The sequence below is a fragment of the Camelus bactrianus genome, chromosome 17, assembly GCF_048773025.1.
Source record: "Camelus bactrianus isolate YW-2024 breed Bactrian camel chromosome 17, ASM4877302v1, whole genome shotgun sequence".
Lineage (NCBI taxonomy): Eukaryota > Metazoa > Chordata > Mammalia > Artiodactyla > Camelidae > Camelus > Camelus bactrianus.
Genome location: NC_133555.1, coordinates 29,867,700 through 29,885,450, shown reverse-complemented (window position 1 = coordinate 29,885,450; position 17,751 = coordinate 29,867,700). Strand labels below are relative to the sequence as shown.

Here is a 17,751-nt window from a genome sequence, read left to right as displayed (position 1 = left end):
CGCATGACAAAGTGATGATTTTTCCTCTCTGTCAGCAAAAGGAATCCTTTGTGCTAAGGGCAGCGCTGTTCAGTCTGACAAAAATTCCACAGGTTTCTTTCAGCCTATGTTGAATGTACACTTTGGCCTGTTTCCTTAACTAAGGCTTTGAGTGCATACACTGCACAGGTGAATCTTCAAAAGTTAGTGGGCAGTGCTGAAATCTAAGGATCACAGACACATTGCCTATTTCAGGCTAAATGAAGGGATAACCATTACCTTTTTGCTATTACCTTCATAAGATATAAATCTGATCATATTACTTTCCCTGCTCAAAAACCATCCATGGCCTGAGCAGTAATTAGTAGAAACTATTAGAGGCCTGAGTTGTAGAGTTAGATAAGTTTGGATATGAGTTCTGGCTCTGAGGTTGGCCTTTATCAAGTTAGCTGATCTCTTCAAGGCTTCAGTTTCCCCACAGTTAGCAAAATAGAGAAAATAACAAATAATATTTATCTCTTATCATTTGTGTGTATGTATGCATTTAATGGTAAGATAAATCATGATATATGCTGAGCACAGATATAGTAAGCCCTTAAAAATGGTAGCTGTAATTAATTAATGATAATGGTGATGATGATGTTACCCATGACGGTGATGAATAGTCGCATCCCCATTCCATCTAAAACCAATGCTCCTTAGTGTGGGCTGTCTCCCAGCCATCTGACCTGCCTGTTCAGTCTCTTGTTTCTTAGATATACTCTGTTCGTTCTTTCCTTTGTGTATTCATTTATGTCTGTTTTTTAATTTTGATGCCAGGGACCAGCGGACAGCTGCCGTTATTATTTTTAATTAGTAGGGTGGACTGGTGACAAATCAGCATTCCCCCACAGGCTGGATATATTTCAGTCTTATTTCCTCCCCCCTGCTTACAACCCCAGGTGTCGACGAATCCTTCCATTCTCCTGGAAGAATAAGCAACATTTCCTTCCCGCCTCTGTCCCAGTCAGCTCACACGTTTTCCCAGCTTGTCCACACCATTATTGCTTCAGTTTGTTTGTGTGTTTTACACTAAACTAGAATTTCTTGATGGCAGGAGCCATGCCTTAACCACTGTTATCCCTTAGCACCAAACTGATGCTTGGTACATAGTAGGTGCTAAGTCTTTGCTTGTTGAATACTCTAATAAATCTTCCTTGTGCCAGGTATAACCATTTCAGTCACTGTCATCATTTTGTAACTAATAAATAGGCCCAATTTGCCTAAATTTGGGAATTCATTAATTTCTTGTTAGAGTATGAGATGGAGTAATATCTTCAGAAAGATCTACAAATACCTGCACTTGCATGGAGTAGCTCTGCTAGCAGCGAGCTGGACCAAGGATGTTCAGAGTTGGTTCCATCCTGGGAAGCTGACAGCCCAGCAGCCCAGGACCCAAGTCCTCTGCTTTCATACACACACACACACACACACACACACACACACACACACACACACACACACTATACACTATCCTGGTGACCTTCAGGGTGTGGGCTTGATCCTTGTCATCTTCCTCCTGGGTTGGTACCAGCTTTAAATGGCAGTGAGTGCCCTTAATCCTACTTCTAGAAATACAGCCTAAGGAAATAAACTGAGAGTGGAACAAAGGATTCTATGACAGGATGATCTACACTATGGAATTTATGATTGCAGGTACTGGGAACTCTTTAAACGATGAACAAAATTTATTTATTTAAAAATAAGTTACAGCATAAAGATGGCCAACAGGCATGTGAAAAGATGTTCATTGTCACTAAATATTAGAGAAATGCAAGTCAAAACCACAACAAGTTATTGTCTCACACCGGTCAGAATGGGTTCTGTCAAAAAGTCTACAAATAATAAATGCAAGAGAGAGTGTAGAGAAAACACTGTTGGTAGGAATGTAAATTGTTGCAGCCACTATGGAAAACAGTATGGTGGTTCCTTAAAGAATTGAAAACAGAGCTTCCATATGATCCAGCAATCCCACTCCTGGGTATATATCTGGAAAAAACAAAGTCTAATTATAAAAAATACATGCACATTGGTTCATAAGAGCACCATTTATAATGACTAGACATGGAAACATCACAGGTGCCCATCAACAGATGGTTGGCTTGAGAAGATATGGATATATATATCTATATAGATAGAATATATATAGAGATAACAGATGTGCATATACCATAGAAAATATATTTTATATAGATCTATATCTTCTATGGTATATATAAATACACACACATACACACATAATGGAATATTACTCAGCCATAAAAAGGAACAAAATATTGCCATTTGCAGCAACATGGATGGACCTAGAGAATATTATACTTAGTGAAGTAAGTCAGACGGAGAAAGACAAATACCATGATATCAGTTATATGTGAAATTTAAAATATGATATAGGTGAATCTATATACAAAAGAAAACTAGACTCGCAGACAGAAAACAAACTTATGTTACAAAAAATACAGTCCATTCACAGAAAGGCACAGAAAACTTTAACATGATCAAAAATGCTTATTAAATTTAGTAATGTTTCATTTTATTTAATATTTAGTATATTTAGTAATACAAAGAAAAACAATATACAGAACTGTACAGACCCATCAAAAGCCACCAGTGGTTGGGGAGAGGGAGGATGTAGAGTCAGAAGTGGGGAGTCAATAAGCAGAGACCAAAATATGAATTAGCAAGAGAAAATTCTCATATACCCCAAAGAAAATTTTACCTAGAACATGAACCTGCTTTTGTTTAAAATGTGTATGAATTGAAAAAAGAGAGATGAGAAGATACCTACTAAATAGGTGCTTGTTACCTTTTTCTAGTCACTTTTCTTATTTGGTGAGCATGTCCACAATTTTACTATTATGAGTGGGAAGAGAGACATGAGATTAAAAGAGTAGAGGCCAAGAGAATGGATGGCAAGTTAGTTAGATAGCATCCCTCTTTGCAGCACCAGAGCCTGGGGACAAATTACGACTTCTTCCCAGGCAAGCTCTGAGCTCTGGGAGGTTGGAGTGGCTGTTTTGCCTAGAAGTTGAGTGTCCTGGCCTTGGAGGCAGGCAGCCTTACTATGCCACTTGCTAGCTGTGTGGTTCTAGACAAGTCATTTGTTCCTTCTGGGCTTTGGTTTCCTTATTTGTCAACAGATAACAATAGACGTAATGTGGCTGTGAGCAGTGGATTAAACTATGCATGCAAAGTGCGCCTGCAAGACGGCACAGAGCAAGTCTCCACACTTGGTGGGCAGGGCTCATGTTTTGAGTGGCACTGGCTCTTCTGGCTAAGATGTCTAGCTCTTTCTGAGGCAAATGCTCAGTGCTGGGGCAGCAGGCTGGTGGTCTTCAGTGGTTCACTTTTTGACATCCCTCTCATTCCTCTTCATACCCACGTGCCTGCCCACCCCTGGCTGAGGGGTTTTGATGGTGATCATGAGGGTGCCCTCCCTTCATGCCAGCCTTCATTGCTGCTTCCTCTATTTTCACCTTGGCCTGCTTTGCTTCCCTTCCCTAGGACCTGCTGCCACAGGCATCTGCCCACACTCTTGTTCTGATCCTTGACATGCACAATTAGTTGTTGAGTTTCTGTTGAGTGCCAGCCCCGGTGATCTCCGCTTAGACCAGTGGTTTTCAACCTGGGAGTGATTTTGCCTCAGGGGTCATTGCAGTATCTGGAGACATTTTGGATTGTCACAACTAGGAATGGGAGAGAGCTACTGGCATCTAGTGGGTAGAGGTCAAAGATGGTGCTGAACATCCTACAACACACAGGACAGCTCCTCACAACAAAGAATTATCTGATTCAAAATGTCAGTAGTGCCACTATTGAGAAACAGTGGTTTAGACCAAGTGGTGTAGTTTAGGAGAGATGAATAAAGAAGAGGGATATGGTCTTTGCACTCATGACAGTTACAGAAACTTGTGAAGGTTCCCATTCTGAAATTTCATATCCCCATCTTCCCCACTCCATTTTAGCTAAGAGGAATGATGTGATATTTCAGATCTCTGTTTTCTGTCTTAGGAAGCTTTTTAAACAAACCTAATAGATGATTCCAAATCCTCTCACTCCACGGACAGACTGTAGAAAGGTCTTGTCAAATAGTTACATCATCTGCACATAGTGTGCCAATATATGGTGCTTTTCCCTTTCCAGAGTGCTGGCAGTAGGTTATCTTCAGATCTCTTCAATGCACCTGAGGGATGGGGATTGATAGAATTTGTCACTAAGCCTCTCTGAGGCACCTGTGTCAGACAGCTAGTAGATACTGGACTAAACCCTAAGCCAAGACCAGCCACCTCTGCTGGAAGACGGCGAGAGACACAGCTGGCCTTCTGTGAGCCTGTGTTGAGCAGGCTGCTGCATGTGGGTTGTCTCATTCAGACCTACAGCCCTCTGCTGGGCATGGCTATGACTTTTTCCATTTTCTTGTTGAAGAAACTGACTCAAATGAGGGTGAATGCACTCAGCCACGGAGCTGCTATATGAATCTGAATCTTTGTTAAATGTAAATGTGAATCTCAGACACAGTGTGAGTAGAGAAAGGTTTCAAGCACCATAACAGTATTGCCTTGCAAGGTTTCTTCATTCTAAATTTACCCTTCCCTCACTGGATAAAGACCCTGAGCTGAGACATACATCTTTGTTTAGCTAAAAATGGAATCCATAATTACACTGTTTATCTGCTTCATTTCCTTAATGAAGGGGACTGTGGAAGGCCATTTCTGCTTGATTATCACAAAGGTATCATTTTGGTGAAATTGCACAAAGAGAATGGAGCTTGCTGGCACCCGGTTATGAATGGGGGTGCATTCACAGCGACAAAAGAAGAGGACAGCTTTTCAAATGGCAACTCTATTCATTCCTGATTGTCTGCACATAATTACTGTGAACCCAAGTCAGTTATTCTCATCAGGGACATTTGTTGCTAAGGGAAAATTAAAAAAATTCAATTGTGTGGATCCTCCATTGGGTACTTCATTGTGAGTGAGTGATAGGTTCTGGCAGCTTCAGCCTGAGACATCCAGTATGAGTGGGGTGGGAGGCGGACAGGGTGATAGGGAAGGATGGAGGCCCTGGGATGTGGCCACGTACACGTGTCTGGGCTCTATAACTTGTAGTGGTGTGACCATGGGCAAGCAGTGTCACTTAATTTCTCTGAGTTTTAGTCTCTTCATCTGTAAAACAGGATAGTAGCTGAGCCTTGCTCACCACATGTTGGTGAGGATTCTGTCCATCAGAGGGCCTAGCATGGTGTTTGGCACATAATAAGCACTTAGTTTTGGCTGCAAAGTTGGCGGTGGTTGTTCTACTGTTTAGGTAAATGGTGATCTAGATGAGTCACTTTCTGTGGTATTCAAGGCAGGCTACGCCTGCTTTCTGAACCCCTGTTTTCCTTTTTGGAAAAATAAGGAATCAGTTTAGCTGAGCTCCATGATCCTTGAGTACCTACATCTTTGTAAGATAATAAGTTTTAAATGCCTGAGAGTTAAAACAGTACTCAGTAGATGGTTGGCGGCCTTAGTTATTGGTTTGAAATTCCATAGATTAACAGTAATGACTGGCAAATATATGTGGTGTTTTCCATGGCACTCCAGACAAAGAAAGGTCTTCATAATAAACCATGTTATTTAGATTACATGTAGCCCTGATTTTATGTGATAATTCGTGCGTTTCTCAAAAGCACCAAGCAACTTCCAGGCAGTCTATAGTCATGCTGCAAATAGACTCAATGGTTTATCACTATGTCAGTATGGGTGCCTGCAGTTGTCAGAGGAATACAAATTTCATCTTCAGAAAGGTTCAGAGCCAAATGAATCTCGCCATTGATAGTGTTGGACTCAATGTTGCATTGTATCTGGGCCTAGACAATTAGAATTAGATATGGTGCAATTTTCAGGGTTATTTAAATCACATGTGCTGCCTATCTTCGCCTGCCCCAAAGACCTTTCTTCCTTTTATTGGCCAAACTTCACAGAGCAGTTAAATATACATGTGCTGGACCAGACAGCCCAAGTTCAAATTTTGGCCCTGCCACATACTCACTGGATGAATTTGGGCGGTTAACTCCAACTTCCCCTCCAATCCCCTCCAACTTATGAAATAGAGATAGCAGTTCTTCTTACCTCAAAGTTATTGTTTGTGATGTTTTACTGTAAAGTAAATTAATATGTGTATAGTGGAACAGCATCTGGCGTATAGTAATTTCTTAATAAATTTAGCTGTTACCATAATTGGGTTATTATATGCCGTCTGCATGATGACATATCACTACCATATCTACTTATAATCTATGCTTTTGTTTATTTAATGTTTATTTCACTTTAACTGACTGACTTTTTGAAATTTAAATGAATTAAACATTAAAAGGAAGGTTCCCAAATTAAAAGTCACTATTGCTTGCCATAAAGAGAAATTCAGTTGTTACCCTGAAAGTAAGCAATGCTATCAAATTGTACTCAGATCCTCTGAGCTTCATGTTTGGCCTCCATAGGAGAAAAGGAGAGAAGAGCAAATGAAAGAAAAATGAAAGAAAGATGGCAAAAACTCCCAAGCATCAAACAAAGACATCCTCCTGACAAAATCAGGGGCATTGAAAAAGAAACAGGAAGAAGATGGTGTTCTCACTAAGTGCCTCTGTGTTGTTACTGTTGGACATGGGCTGCCTAAAATCCCCTTGCCTTCCACCCAAGGAAGGCAGTTTGCCATTAGGCACTGAGAGTCTCCCATTTCCTTTGTCTGTGTTATTTGCCTGAAAAACACCATTCAGGAGAATCATTCATTTATTCAGCAAGCATGAAATGACACTTTCTGTGAGCTAGCCCCACAGGGCACAGGGGATAGGCAATCCTTGGGACCTGGCCCTTTGTGGGCATGATGACTATCAGCTTGGTACCCTTAGTGGAGTCAGGATCAGGGAGGCAGCCACCTGCTTGCCTTTCTAACCAAACAGCAATGACTCAAAAAGGCTGACAATCTGAGGATTCAATGAAATAATATACACAGTGGACATCCTGGTGGCAGTAAGCGCATACACTTAAGTAGTTCTAGTGATATACCAGCCACTTTCCATGGATGGATTCATTTGATCTTCAAACAACCATGTGGAGTTGGTTCTGTTATTCCATTTTCCAGATGAGAACACTATGGTGTGGAGAAATTAAATACCCATCTGATGTCACACAGCAATGGCAGAATTCACAACACCCAGAGTTTCTGCTCTTAGCTGCCATGCAATTAGCCCATCTCCTGGCATGTAGATGATTAATGCCTACAACTAGCATTTCATGAAGGCTGTGTGTGGATGGGGGGCACACATGTGTGTGAAAATGTGCATGTGTGTCACTCTGTTAAGAGCTGTACATACTTTAGTCTGTTTGTTCCTCGGAACAACCCTGTAAGTTAGTACAGGAATCTTCCCTTAATGTCAGTGACCAGTCCTGGAAAATCACATGTTATGCATAAAAAAGCTGATTAAGAGTCTACTTCCTTTTGTTTTAAATATGAAAAATTACAATGTATTATGCTTCAATCAACCCAAACCCCCAATCAGTTTCCTCAAAATAATTAAAGCTTAGTAAAAATCCTGTATGTAGAAGAATCACATTATATTATATGTATATAGTATATATATTATATATATATATATTCACAAGTATATATTTACATTTCTATATAAACATCAGCCAAAAACTTTATACAAAGTTTGGGAGTTGGAAACCTGTAAGCAAGCATTCTACTGGGAAAATGTTCATGAGTAGACCTCTTGTGAAGAGCACCTGTACTACTGGCATCTCCATTTTACGAATGAGAATACTGAGGATTAGCTAAAAGCAGTGAGGCAGGACATTGTCCAAACTTCTCTTACTTTACCCTTAACCACTATTGTATAGGATCTCTCATCATTGTCATCATCATTAATGGCCTCATTAGAATGCTAGGATTATTTTGTTTTTGTTACTATTGTTATTATTATTTGACATTAGCACTCATTATACTCCAGGTACTGCACTAAGTACTCAGTACATATTGTTTCATTTAATTCTCACATCAACCTCTAATAGAAGGACTATATTCTCCCCAATTTGTAAATTTTAAAAACTGAGACTTAGGTTTTGGGATTTTACCACTGGACATAACTTGTTTAAGTTATTTAATTGACCACCAAGCCTTTACCAAGTACCTGCTATGTAATCATCCACATACCAGGGTCATTTAGTAGTACTATCTTACTAGACAAGGAAATTCATCATAGTAGGATTAGGCTCATGGCTCTGTTTCAAAGACATTATGCATTTTACTATTCCATATTTCAATTTTGTTTCTGTAATAAAACCATGCAGTTGTATCATGACCTTTGTCTCACCCTAAATAATATGGTATAACTTGTATTTTATACATTTATTCAGAAATATGTATGTGTATGTGTTGTTGCTAAGTTCAAGTAAGTCTGAGACCCAGTGACTGATGTTGTCCCAGAAAGTAGAATTCTTGTGATGCATAAATGATAGTTGATCACGCCAACAAAACTGCTTGAGGAATTATAGCTTATAGAGTTGCTTGGCAGATGAAATCACTTGACTAATTAGAAAATAATGCATTATGCTGTGCCTAGAAAAATCACAGAGCAGCAGGAGCAGAACTGCGTTCTGAGTTACTGTGGGCTGCCAGTCACAACAAAGCCTGAGCCTTTATCTTTTCCCCCCTTATTCCTACAGCCCAGAAATTGAAACAGACCCTGGAGCCTTGTGATACTGAATATCCAGCGTTTGTCTCTGAGCGCACCATCAAGGAAACCTCAGGGAACATTGCTTGTGAAGACTGCTCCAAGTAAGCACCCCACCCCCTTTCCTGCTCAGTGTAGAACTCTCCCAGATGGGCCAGTGTGACTGGCATGCACAGGATTACGTTGAGAGCTGGAAACATGGCTGCCCTCTTGTGTATTTTCATTAGCTTGGAAGAAATACCACTTGGCTTTGTTAGAGAGATCACTTAGAGTTTGGGAAACATTCAAATATACATCCTAGTATATAGGAGATTTTTAGACTAGTCTGTATATGGTTGGACAAACACTAATTGGTCTTTTCCCAATAGACAGTTGACAATTTCAGATGTTTGGAGAAAGTTCTTGGGTGTTTTTACTGAAGGCACTAAGCCTTCAGGATTCACCCAAATCTGCCATATTGGAGTTGATTTCTTGGTGGCTTAATGTGAATGTCTCTGATTAGTAATGAGATTTGGCCTCTTTAACTGGTTTTATTGGTCATTTGGGGTCTCTGGCCTCTTCATTCCTGTTGGCTGTTCTGTACTAGGTAGCAGACATATTCTTACTGATTTGGGCATTCTTTCTATGTTTCAGGTACAATTTCTTTGCAGTTCTATGCTTTGTATGCGTGTCTTCTTATTCCTCTAAAATTTTCTTTTTGGAGATGTCTTTAGATGCATATAAATTTTCTTTTGTTTTTATTTTAATGTAGTCTAATATATTCTTACTTTCTTCTTTGATGTGTGCATTTTGTGCCTTGTTTCAGAAACTAGCCTCTGCCGTAACGTAGTAAATAAATTCTCATATATTTTTATTCTGAACACTTAAAGGGTTTCCTTTCACATTTAGGACTTTAATCCCTCTGGGATATACCTTTGTGAGTATCATGAGGTAGGATCTAATTTGGTCCTTTTCCATGTAGTTAGTCTGTTAAACAGCACTTTTTGAGTAGGTTTTATTTTCCAATAGGTTTATTATGACATCTGTGTCATAGGCTGAGTTCCATCTATATGCAGATCTGTTTTCAGATTTTATAATTTGTCAGTACCTGGATCAACAACATATCTCTTTAATTATTACAGCTTTATCATGTGACTTATTCAGGAGAACAAATCTCTTACTCTTCTTCTAAATTGTCTTGGGTATTCTTGCCTCTTTACTTTTCCATATTAATTTTGAAGTCAGCTTATTAATTTCAATGAATTATGCTAGAGTTTTGATTAAAATTGGTATCAGTTATAGATTAATTTGAAGATAATTGCTTTTTTAATGCTATTGGACATTCTCACTTATAAGCTTAATATCTCTATTTACATACCTCTTAATACAGTTTTATAATTTTTGTCAGATTCGTACCTAAACAGCTTAAAATTTTTTTGCTGTCAGAAATGGCATATGTTTAAAACTACATTATCTAATTGGTAATTGCTAGTATATGAGAACCTCACTGTATATTGAATATCTTGTATCCAACTGCTTAGTGCTCTTTTAGATCTAATAATTTGTGTAGGGATTCTCCTGGACTTTTTTAATACACAGTAATATCATTTGCAAAATTTTCCTTTGTTATCGCCACACTTAATTATTGTTTTATTGCACTGGACTTCTGATATTTTGTTGAATAGAAGCCGTGAGAGTAGACAACTCTATCTTGTTCCTAATTTAAAAGAATTGCTTGTAATAATTTCATGTTAAGTATGACGTTTGCTATAGGGTTTTTAAATTGTAGGAAAATACAAATAATATAAAATTTACTATCATAGTTATTTTTAAGTGTGTATTTCAGGGGCATTAAGCACACTCCCAATGTTGTGCAGCCTTAATTATTATCCATTTTCTAAATTGTTATAAGGTTTTGGTAATCATTTATTAGGTTAAAGAAAACCTCTTCAAGCGTATTCGTTGCTATGATTGTTATTGTTTGACACTTGAATGGATGTTAAATTTTATCAAAAATTTGTCTACATCCATTACTAAAATAATTTGTTAATAAATGTTGTTACATTAATATAATTAAAAAATTTAAATCATGAACCATATCATACATACTATAAATATCTTTAATAGTAGATGGTTTATCTAATATGAAAGCATATTTTCTTTCCCAGGATGGACTTTCACTGTCGTGATTCCAAAAACCAAAAACCGTATTACTTGATTCATTTGTTTATATTATATTATGAACGTTCGTGTCTGTGCTCAAAAAGGAGAGTGGGCTATAACTTTTCCTTTCTTGTACTGTCATTTGGCTTTGCTGTTAAGGTCATTTCATTGTCACAAAATTACTTGGAGAGTTTTTCCTCTTTCTCTAATATCTTTAACATTTTGTATAAGATTAAATTATCTGTTTCTTGTAGACTTAGTAAAACTTATCCATAAAATTATCAGTGACTAATGGGTTTTTGTTTGTTTTTGTGTGTGAGTAAATTTTCTTTTACTGAATTAGTTTCTTTAGTAGATATTTCTTTGGAATTTCCATTTCTTTTTGGAATGATTTTGGAAGAAACAACTCTTGTCTTTGTTAAAGAGATCATTTAGAGTTTGGGAAACATTCAAATGTATGAAAATACACCCTAGGAAATTGTCTGTTTTATCTCGGTTTTCAAGTTTATTGCATGCATTTGTTAACAGTGTTCTCTTTTCATTACAAATGCTACCATACTTGTGATTTTGCCCCTTTTAAATCAGTCTCTTTCTCTCTTTCTCTCTCCCTCTCTTCCTGTTTCCATCCCTTGCACTCTCCTGTGTTTTCCTCTTTTCCTCTCTCCTCTCTCCTTACTGGCAGAGATGTTTGTTTTCCTTTTCAAAGAACCATCATTTACTCTCATTCACTCTGTTGTTTCTTTGACTTTCTATTTCATTTATTTTTTTTCTTACGTGTATCGTTACCGTCTATGTTTTTGGGATTTACTCTATTTTTTATTTTCTATCATTTTGTGTTTGTTGCTTAACTTTTCAGCTTCATTTGTAGGTCTAACATTTATTTTATATATTATATATAATTTCTTTCTACATTCCAGTTTATGTTTGTAAATTTAATATATAGAGGTTTCATTATTATTCAACTCCAAAAGTTTTCTAATTTACATCATTTTTTTGACCTGTAAATTTTTAAATACGATTTTAAGATTTCCTAATATATGAGTTTTGAGGTTATCTTTTTTTGTTACTGATATCTAATTAAATGACATTGTGGTCTGTATAACATATGTGTTTTAGTATATGTGAATACTTGCTTTGTATTTTATTATTTGTCCATGTGTTTTTGAAAGCAGTTTTCATTGTCTAAAAGCTGAGTACTGGGATTAATACATATCCATAGAATCAGATGTGTTAATGGTATTTCAAACAAAAATTTTTTTGGTCTATTTTAAGTGTCAAGCCCTCACCAGGCTATGCATTTTTTCATTTCTTCATGTTATTTATTTTGTTTTACTTTCTATATTTTGAAGCTATAGTTCAAGATTGGTGTAGCTTACTAATAAATCATCCTTTTTATCACTGTATAATAACTCTTTTTATAGAAAGTGCTTTATGCTTTAAAGCCTATTTTTTTGGCTAATAGCATAGGATTCATAGGTCTTTAGGTAATATTTCTTAGGTATATTTATACCCTTCCTTCCATTTCCAACTTTTTTTTGTCATTTTGCATTAGGATTTTGTATTATAAATAGAATATAGTAGGATTTGAAATTTTATTATCTCTGTCTATTATTGGTAGATTTAATCTTTTAAAATTTCTTGTGCTTACCAATAAGTTTGGATTTATTTCTATCATAATTTTATATGCTTTCTTTTTCCCATGCCTTTTCTTTCTTTCTTCCTTTTTTTTGCCTTCTATTATATTCATTGAACTTTCTTGATTACTTTCTTTTCCTTACTAGTATGCAAAGCATACACTATCTTCTTTTAGTAGGTGCCCTTAACCTTTTAAGCATGTTTCAGTTGGTTAGGATCACTTCTCTCCTCCAGAACAAACAAAGCATTAGGACCTCTTGGATTACCTCTCATCTTTTTTTATGTAATAATTTGTAACATTTTAGTTTTACTGTGTTTTCAACTTGCCAAATATTTTATTATTGTTATTGCTGCCTAGAGTAAATAAGATGTTTACCAATTTGTTTACTTTCCATTGCCTTTTTTTAAACCATTGTTTTTGGTTCTGCAGTATGTTAGATATTATTTGCAGGAATGATCTGGGAATGATAAATTATCTCATTCTTTGAAATGTCTTATTTAATACATACTCTGCAGTGATAATTTAACTTCATATTATTTTAATTGAAATATTTTGAAGATACTCTTCTATTGTCTTCTGACTTTTATGTTTGGACCTTTATAAGTAGTCTGGCTTTTCCTTCCTCTGTGATGGCTTTTAAAGTGTGTGTTTTTAATGTTCTGAATATTACTGAAGTGTGTTTAGATACAAATATATTTCTATTTGTTTGTGTACTTTATTCTAGATAATTTCCTTAAATGCATTTGAGTTGACTAATTTCCTTTTGATTGTGTCTATTCTGCTGCTTAAAGAATCCACTGAGATTTTTTTTAAATACTGCATTCTTTTTTTTTTAATTGAAGTATAGTTAAGTTTCAATATTATATTAGTTTCGTGTCTGCTTTCTTTCCTGATTATCTTCCCACATGCTTTGTAATTTTTGATTGTAAATTGATCTTTCCTGTTTATTATTTCTGTGGGAGCAGAACAGAGCCTGAGTTTCTCTTCACAGTAGATTTAGATTTGGGCTTCAATCATGTATCCTATTGGTATTGACTGCCTGGGAATCATTGTTATGTATGTATATTTTGTATTTAGGAGTTCCTGCATCATGTAATTACAGTAAATATTTTTCCTAAGCAGCATGTAGTTTAGGCTTAGAGTTTGATTTCTTAACACTAATAACTGTTTTTCCATTCAGAGTCCCATACAGCACCACATTATCAGGTTTTTACTCTTAGTTATAAGTATACAAGTTGACTTTTAGTGTCTTTTCTTGTAAGTTCTTTTGTATTTAAACACGCTTGTTTTGTTTTACTATTTCATCCAGTATGTCTAAGTGTTTAGAGCAGAAGCACTCCCATATTTGCCCAGCTCACCATGTTATAGCTTACTATGTCAATTGAGGACTCTAAAGCCATCACAGGAAAGCACTGAAGTATGGTGGCTTAATGCAGGGGCTATGGAATCAGAGGGTTCAGAGTGTGAGTCTTAACTCCATTAATTGTTAACTGTTTGACCTTGAGCAAGAACCTAAACTCTCTGAGACTCAGCTTCTTCTCGGTAATTTGGGGGATAAATAATGGTAAACATATCAAAGCCTTTTTGTAAGAATTAAATGGGAAAACTTATGTTGTGAATTTAGCATAATGAGTGGGAGAAAGTAAGTACTCAATTAATAGCCATACTTAACACAAGCATAATACCATACCAACTTAGTATAAAAATATTTTAATTCCCATAAAACATTCTGTTGAAATGTGAATGTTCCTTTTCATAGTCTAACATCACTTCACTACTATAAAATTCCCTGGAAGAAATGGGTACAACACATATGTATCTCAGATGACCAAAGTTCATGTATGACCTAAGGATTGTTGACAATTCATGGCTCTGTGGTTCTGTGAAGTGGACTTGATTGGTTTTATAATGATCATGAACCTTTTTGAGCAGAGGCGTTTTATCTCCCCACTCATTGTAATTGCAAACTCCATGAGGTGGCCAATATCTCTTAGCAAATGATAGGCGATCATATTTAGTGGAGTAAGTAAGGTTTCTCATTTCCATTCAAAATGAGAAAACAAGTAGAACCAAGATGGATGACTGCTAGCAAAAGCACTGTTTTTCCTTATTGACTCGTAATTAGAAACCAAAGATATGAATGCAGTTTGATTAAAATAAGTGACCTAAATATTTCAAACTGAAGAGAAGACTACCTTTTATTCAGTGGGAGGTTATTGTGTTCCTGCTAGGGCTCAGAAACCATGTAGGTGCTTTGGAGAAGCCAAAGATGGATAAGGTATGAAGTTGATGCTGAAGGTATTTACTATGACTCGTCTGTTTTGGAGTTTAAATTCCACACTGGGTTGAAGACTCACAGGAGATTGGGAAGTTGAGTAAGACCGTATACAGTTTGCTGGTAGCAGTGAAAAGATACCCGCTGCAGCCTTGGGAAGATTTTCCTTTCAAAGCTTTATTTCAAGACCACCGCCCAGCATGCATCTCAGTCATAAACTACAAAGGCAAAAACCATAAAGACTGGGGTCTGAGTGGGGAGAGGAGCTGGGGCTTTTCCTTTTCCTTTCCTTTTTAGTAAACTGTCCATTGACATGTAGCACATACAGAAAAGTGTGCAGACCATAATTTTGTCTCTTGATTAGTTTTCCCACAAAGAGGACACATCTGTATAACCAACACTCAGGCTAAGAGGTGAAAGAACATTGTCAGCCTCCCAAGAAGCCCCCCTCCCAAGAAACCGCCTACTGGGCATGACCCCCACTTACCATAACATAACCTTTCTTTTAGTTTCTAGCATCATAGGTTGGTTTTACCTATTTCAAGTTTCTAGTCTGTGAGATGGCAATTTAGTTAAGATATGAAGACTGATGCATGACTTACCTTGAAGGATGTTTCTAAGGAATTTGCTTAGAAAACAAAATAGGACTTCAGGGGAAAAATATTAAAGGTAGTTTAGGACATCAGTGAACATTTCTTGATTGTATGTTATATCCTAGACATTGGGCTATGTTGTAAGGAGACAGCAGTGAGTGAGGCACACACCATTCCTTCCTCATGGAGTTTACAAACAAGCAGCCAGGCAATGCCACTACTCTATGCTTTGTGCCAGGATTAGAGAGTAAATGTCACACAGGAGCACAGAAGGGAGGCTTGGAGTGGTCAAGAGAGGCTTCCTGGAAGAAGTGACATCTGATGTAAGACCATCAGGTATAGAGGAGTTAGTAGGCAGGAGTATCCAGGCAGGTGGAAGAGCCTTGTGGCAACAAGAGGAATTGTGGTTTGTTTAACAGATTGTTAGAAGTTCAAGGAAGCTGGAACATGGACGTGGGGGTGAGGAGAGATGAGAGAAGAGCAAAGAATGAGTAAGAGCCAAGTTGTGTTGCCCGTTTGATCCTGCCACAGAGTACTAGTCCTTTGAAGGACTTCAAATGCTACCCTGACACCAGTGTGGAACAACAGAGAAATTTTAAGGAAGGGATTAAAAATGATCAGATTCCAGATAATGGGAGAAATGACAGAAGTAATGGTGACACCGGACTGACCTTTTGAAGCAGAAACTCCTGGTTCAGACAGGCCGTTTGCTGCCCCTCTAAATGTACTCCTCCCAGAACATGCACACTCTGGTCCTAATAAAGCAAACTCATCTGTTTCTTTATCTTAATCCTCCTCCTTCTCCTCCTCTTCTTAGGCATTGGAAATTGGCAGGTTGGCTGGAGTAAATAGTTCAATGAGAAATCAGTTCATAACTATTTTTTTTTTCTAATCCAAAATGTTTTTTGAGGCTTTGTTATAAAAGTATGATATAATGCTCATATCACATCATATAGGCTCATAAGGAATAGTCTCATTGAATGCTTTTGAAGGATTGAGCTCTTCTTGTTTGTTGCATACCCCATTCTCTGTCTTTTCTTACTCCATTTTATGAAGTAAAACTTAGTAGACTATGTATGTGAATATATATCAAAGAATGAAGATAACATTTTGGCATTTTGTATGAGCTTTGTCAACCTTTGCCTGGAAAGATTGAGGTTTTGCAAGACTAGTTCTCTAAGACGGTTACTAATTTTTGACCAGCTGTGTAGGTAACTTCAGGTCAGGGGCAGTGACATTCAAAAATAACACTATTCTACAGCATCTGGCCACAAGTGAGTTGGAAACTGAGTTTGGTGAAAATTATAGTATTTCAAAAATTACGCACTAAGATCTTTTTCAAAGAAAAACATCTCGCCTCCCGCAATGGAACATACAAAACTGCGTCCATTACAAACCATTTTTAAGGCAGCGGTTACTTTCCTCTGCAAGTAATGGCAGACCATAGAGCAATAGTCCCAGAGGACAGTGCATTTCCCACGGGAACCTGCTTCATGCTGCAGTTTGCTTGTGGATTCTCATTAATAATCTTCCCATCTCTGAGAAGACATCAGATGACTTTGGTGCCTAAACATTTTGCTAGAACTCAGAAACCATGTCAGGTGGTTCTAGATGTAAAAGTCTTTATGGTCTCCAACAATCTTTGAAGACTGGCTGCTCCCAACTCCATCTCTGTGTCCTGTTTCAAGAGTCCCTTGTTGGTTTTATATGGAAAATACATCAAAAGGTGACTCAGTTGCTCTAAATAGAAACTTTCACATTGGCAACGCCAAAAACAGACATTTATCTGTCTATATCATAGACAGATATATTTTAACAGAGGGACAGTATGCAATGTTTAAAAAAAGGATTTTCAAAAATATAGGGTTTATTAAGAATGCAGGAGCCTAAAAGAAAATAAGAATTTACATAAGAATGTCATTAAGGTTGGTGGTTTGGCTGTTTTAAGCAATAATTTTCGTCATTCAATATCCCACTGATTATTAAATTAATCTGTTATTCAAACAGCAATCTAAAACAACTCAGCCCATATTTTCTGGGCATTTGTGACTGTCAACAAGCTTTAACAAAATTGGATATCTAAAAAGAATGTGATGTCTTACTATTTTCCAGTACGTAGCTTTCCTTCTTGATACCCCCTCACCCTTTGCCGAGAAAGGGAGCCACAGAGACTCCCTTGGAATGAGAATAGATTGCTAAGTTAAATACCGGTTTAAAAAAAAGTTAAAAACCAGTTAAAAAACCAATTAAAAACCAGGTAAAAAATAATCAAGAATGAAATTAAGCATATGTCATATTTGTAATGCTAGAGCTTTAAAAATCTTGCCACATTTCAGTACTGGCAAGATATTAATTTCTAAGACAAATTAGATAT

At 37.0% G+C, this 17,751-nt stretch overlaps 1 protein-coding gene across 1 annotated transcript in view; it reads left to right on the top strand.

Moving 5' to 3' along the window:
* The window catches only part of CACNA2D3 (calcium voltage-gated channel auxiliary subunit alpha2delta 3), a 776,451-nt gene that overhangs the window by 729,787 nt on the left and 28,913 nt on the right, over positions 1 to 17,751 (top strand). Inside the window, exon 35 of the mRNA XM_074344645.1 lies at positions 8,724 to 8,835. Coding sequence (XP_074200746.1) covers positions 8,724 to 8,835 — 112 coding nt within the window. The remainder of the gene's footprint in view (positions 1 to 8,723; positions 8,836 to 17,751) is intronic.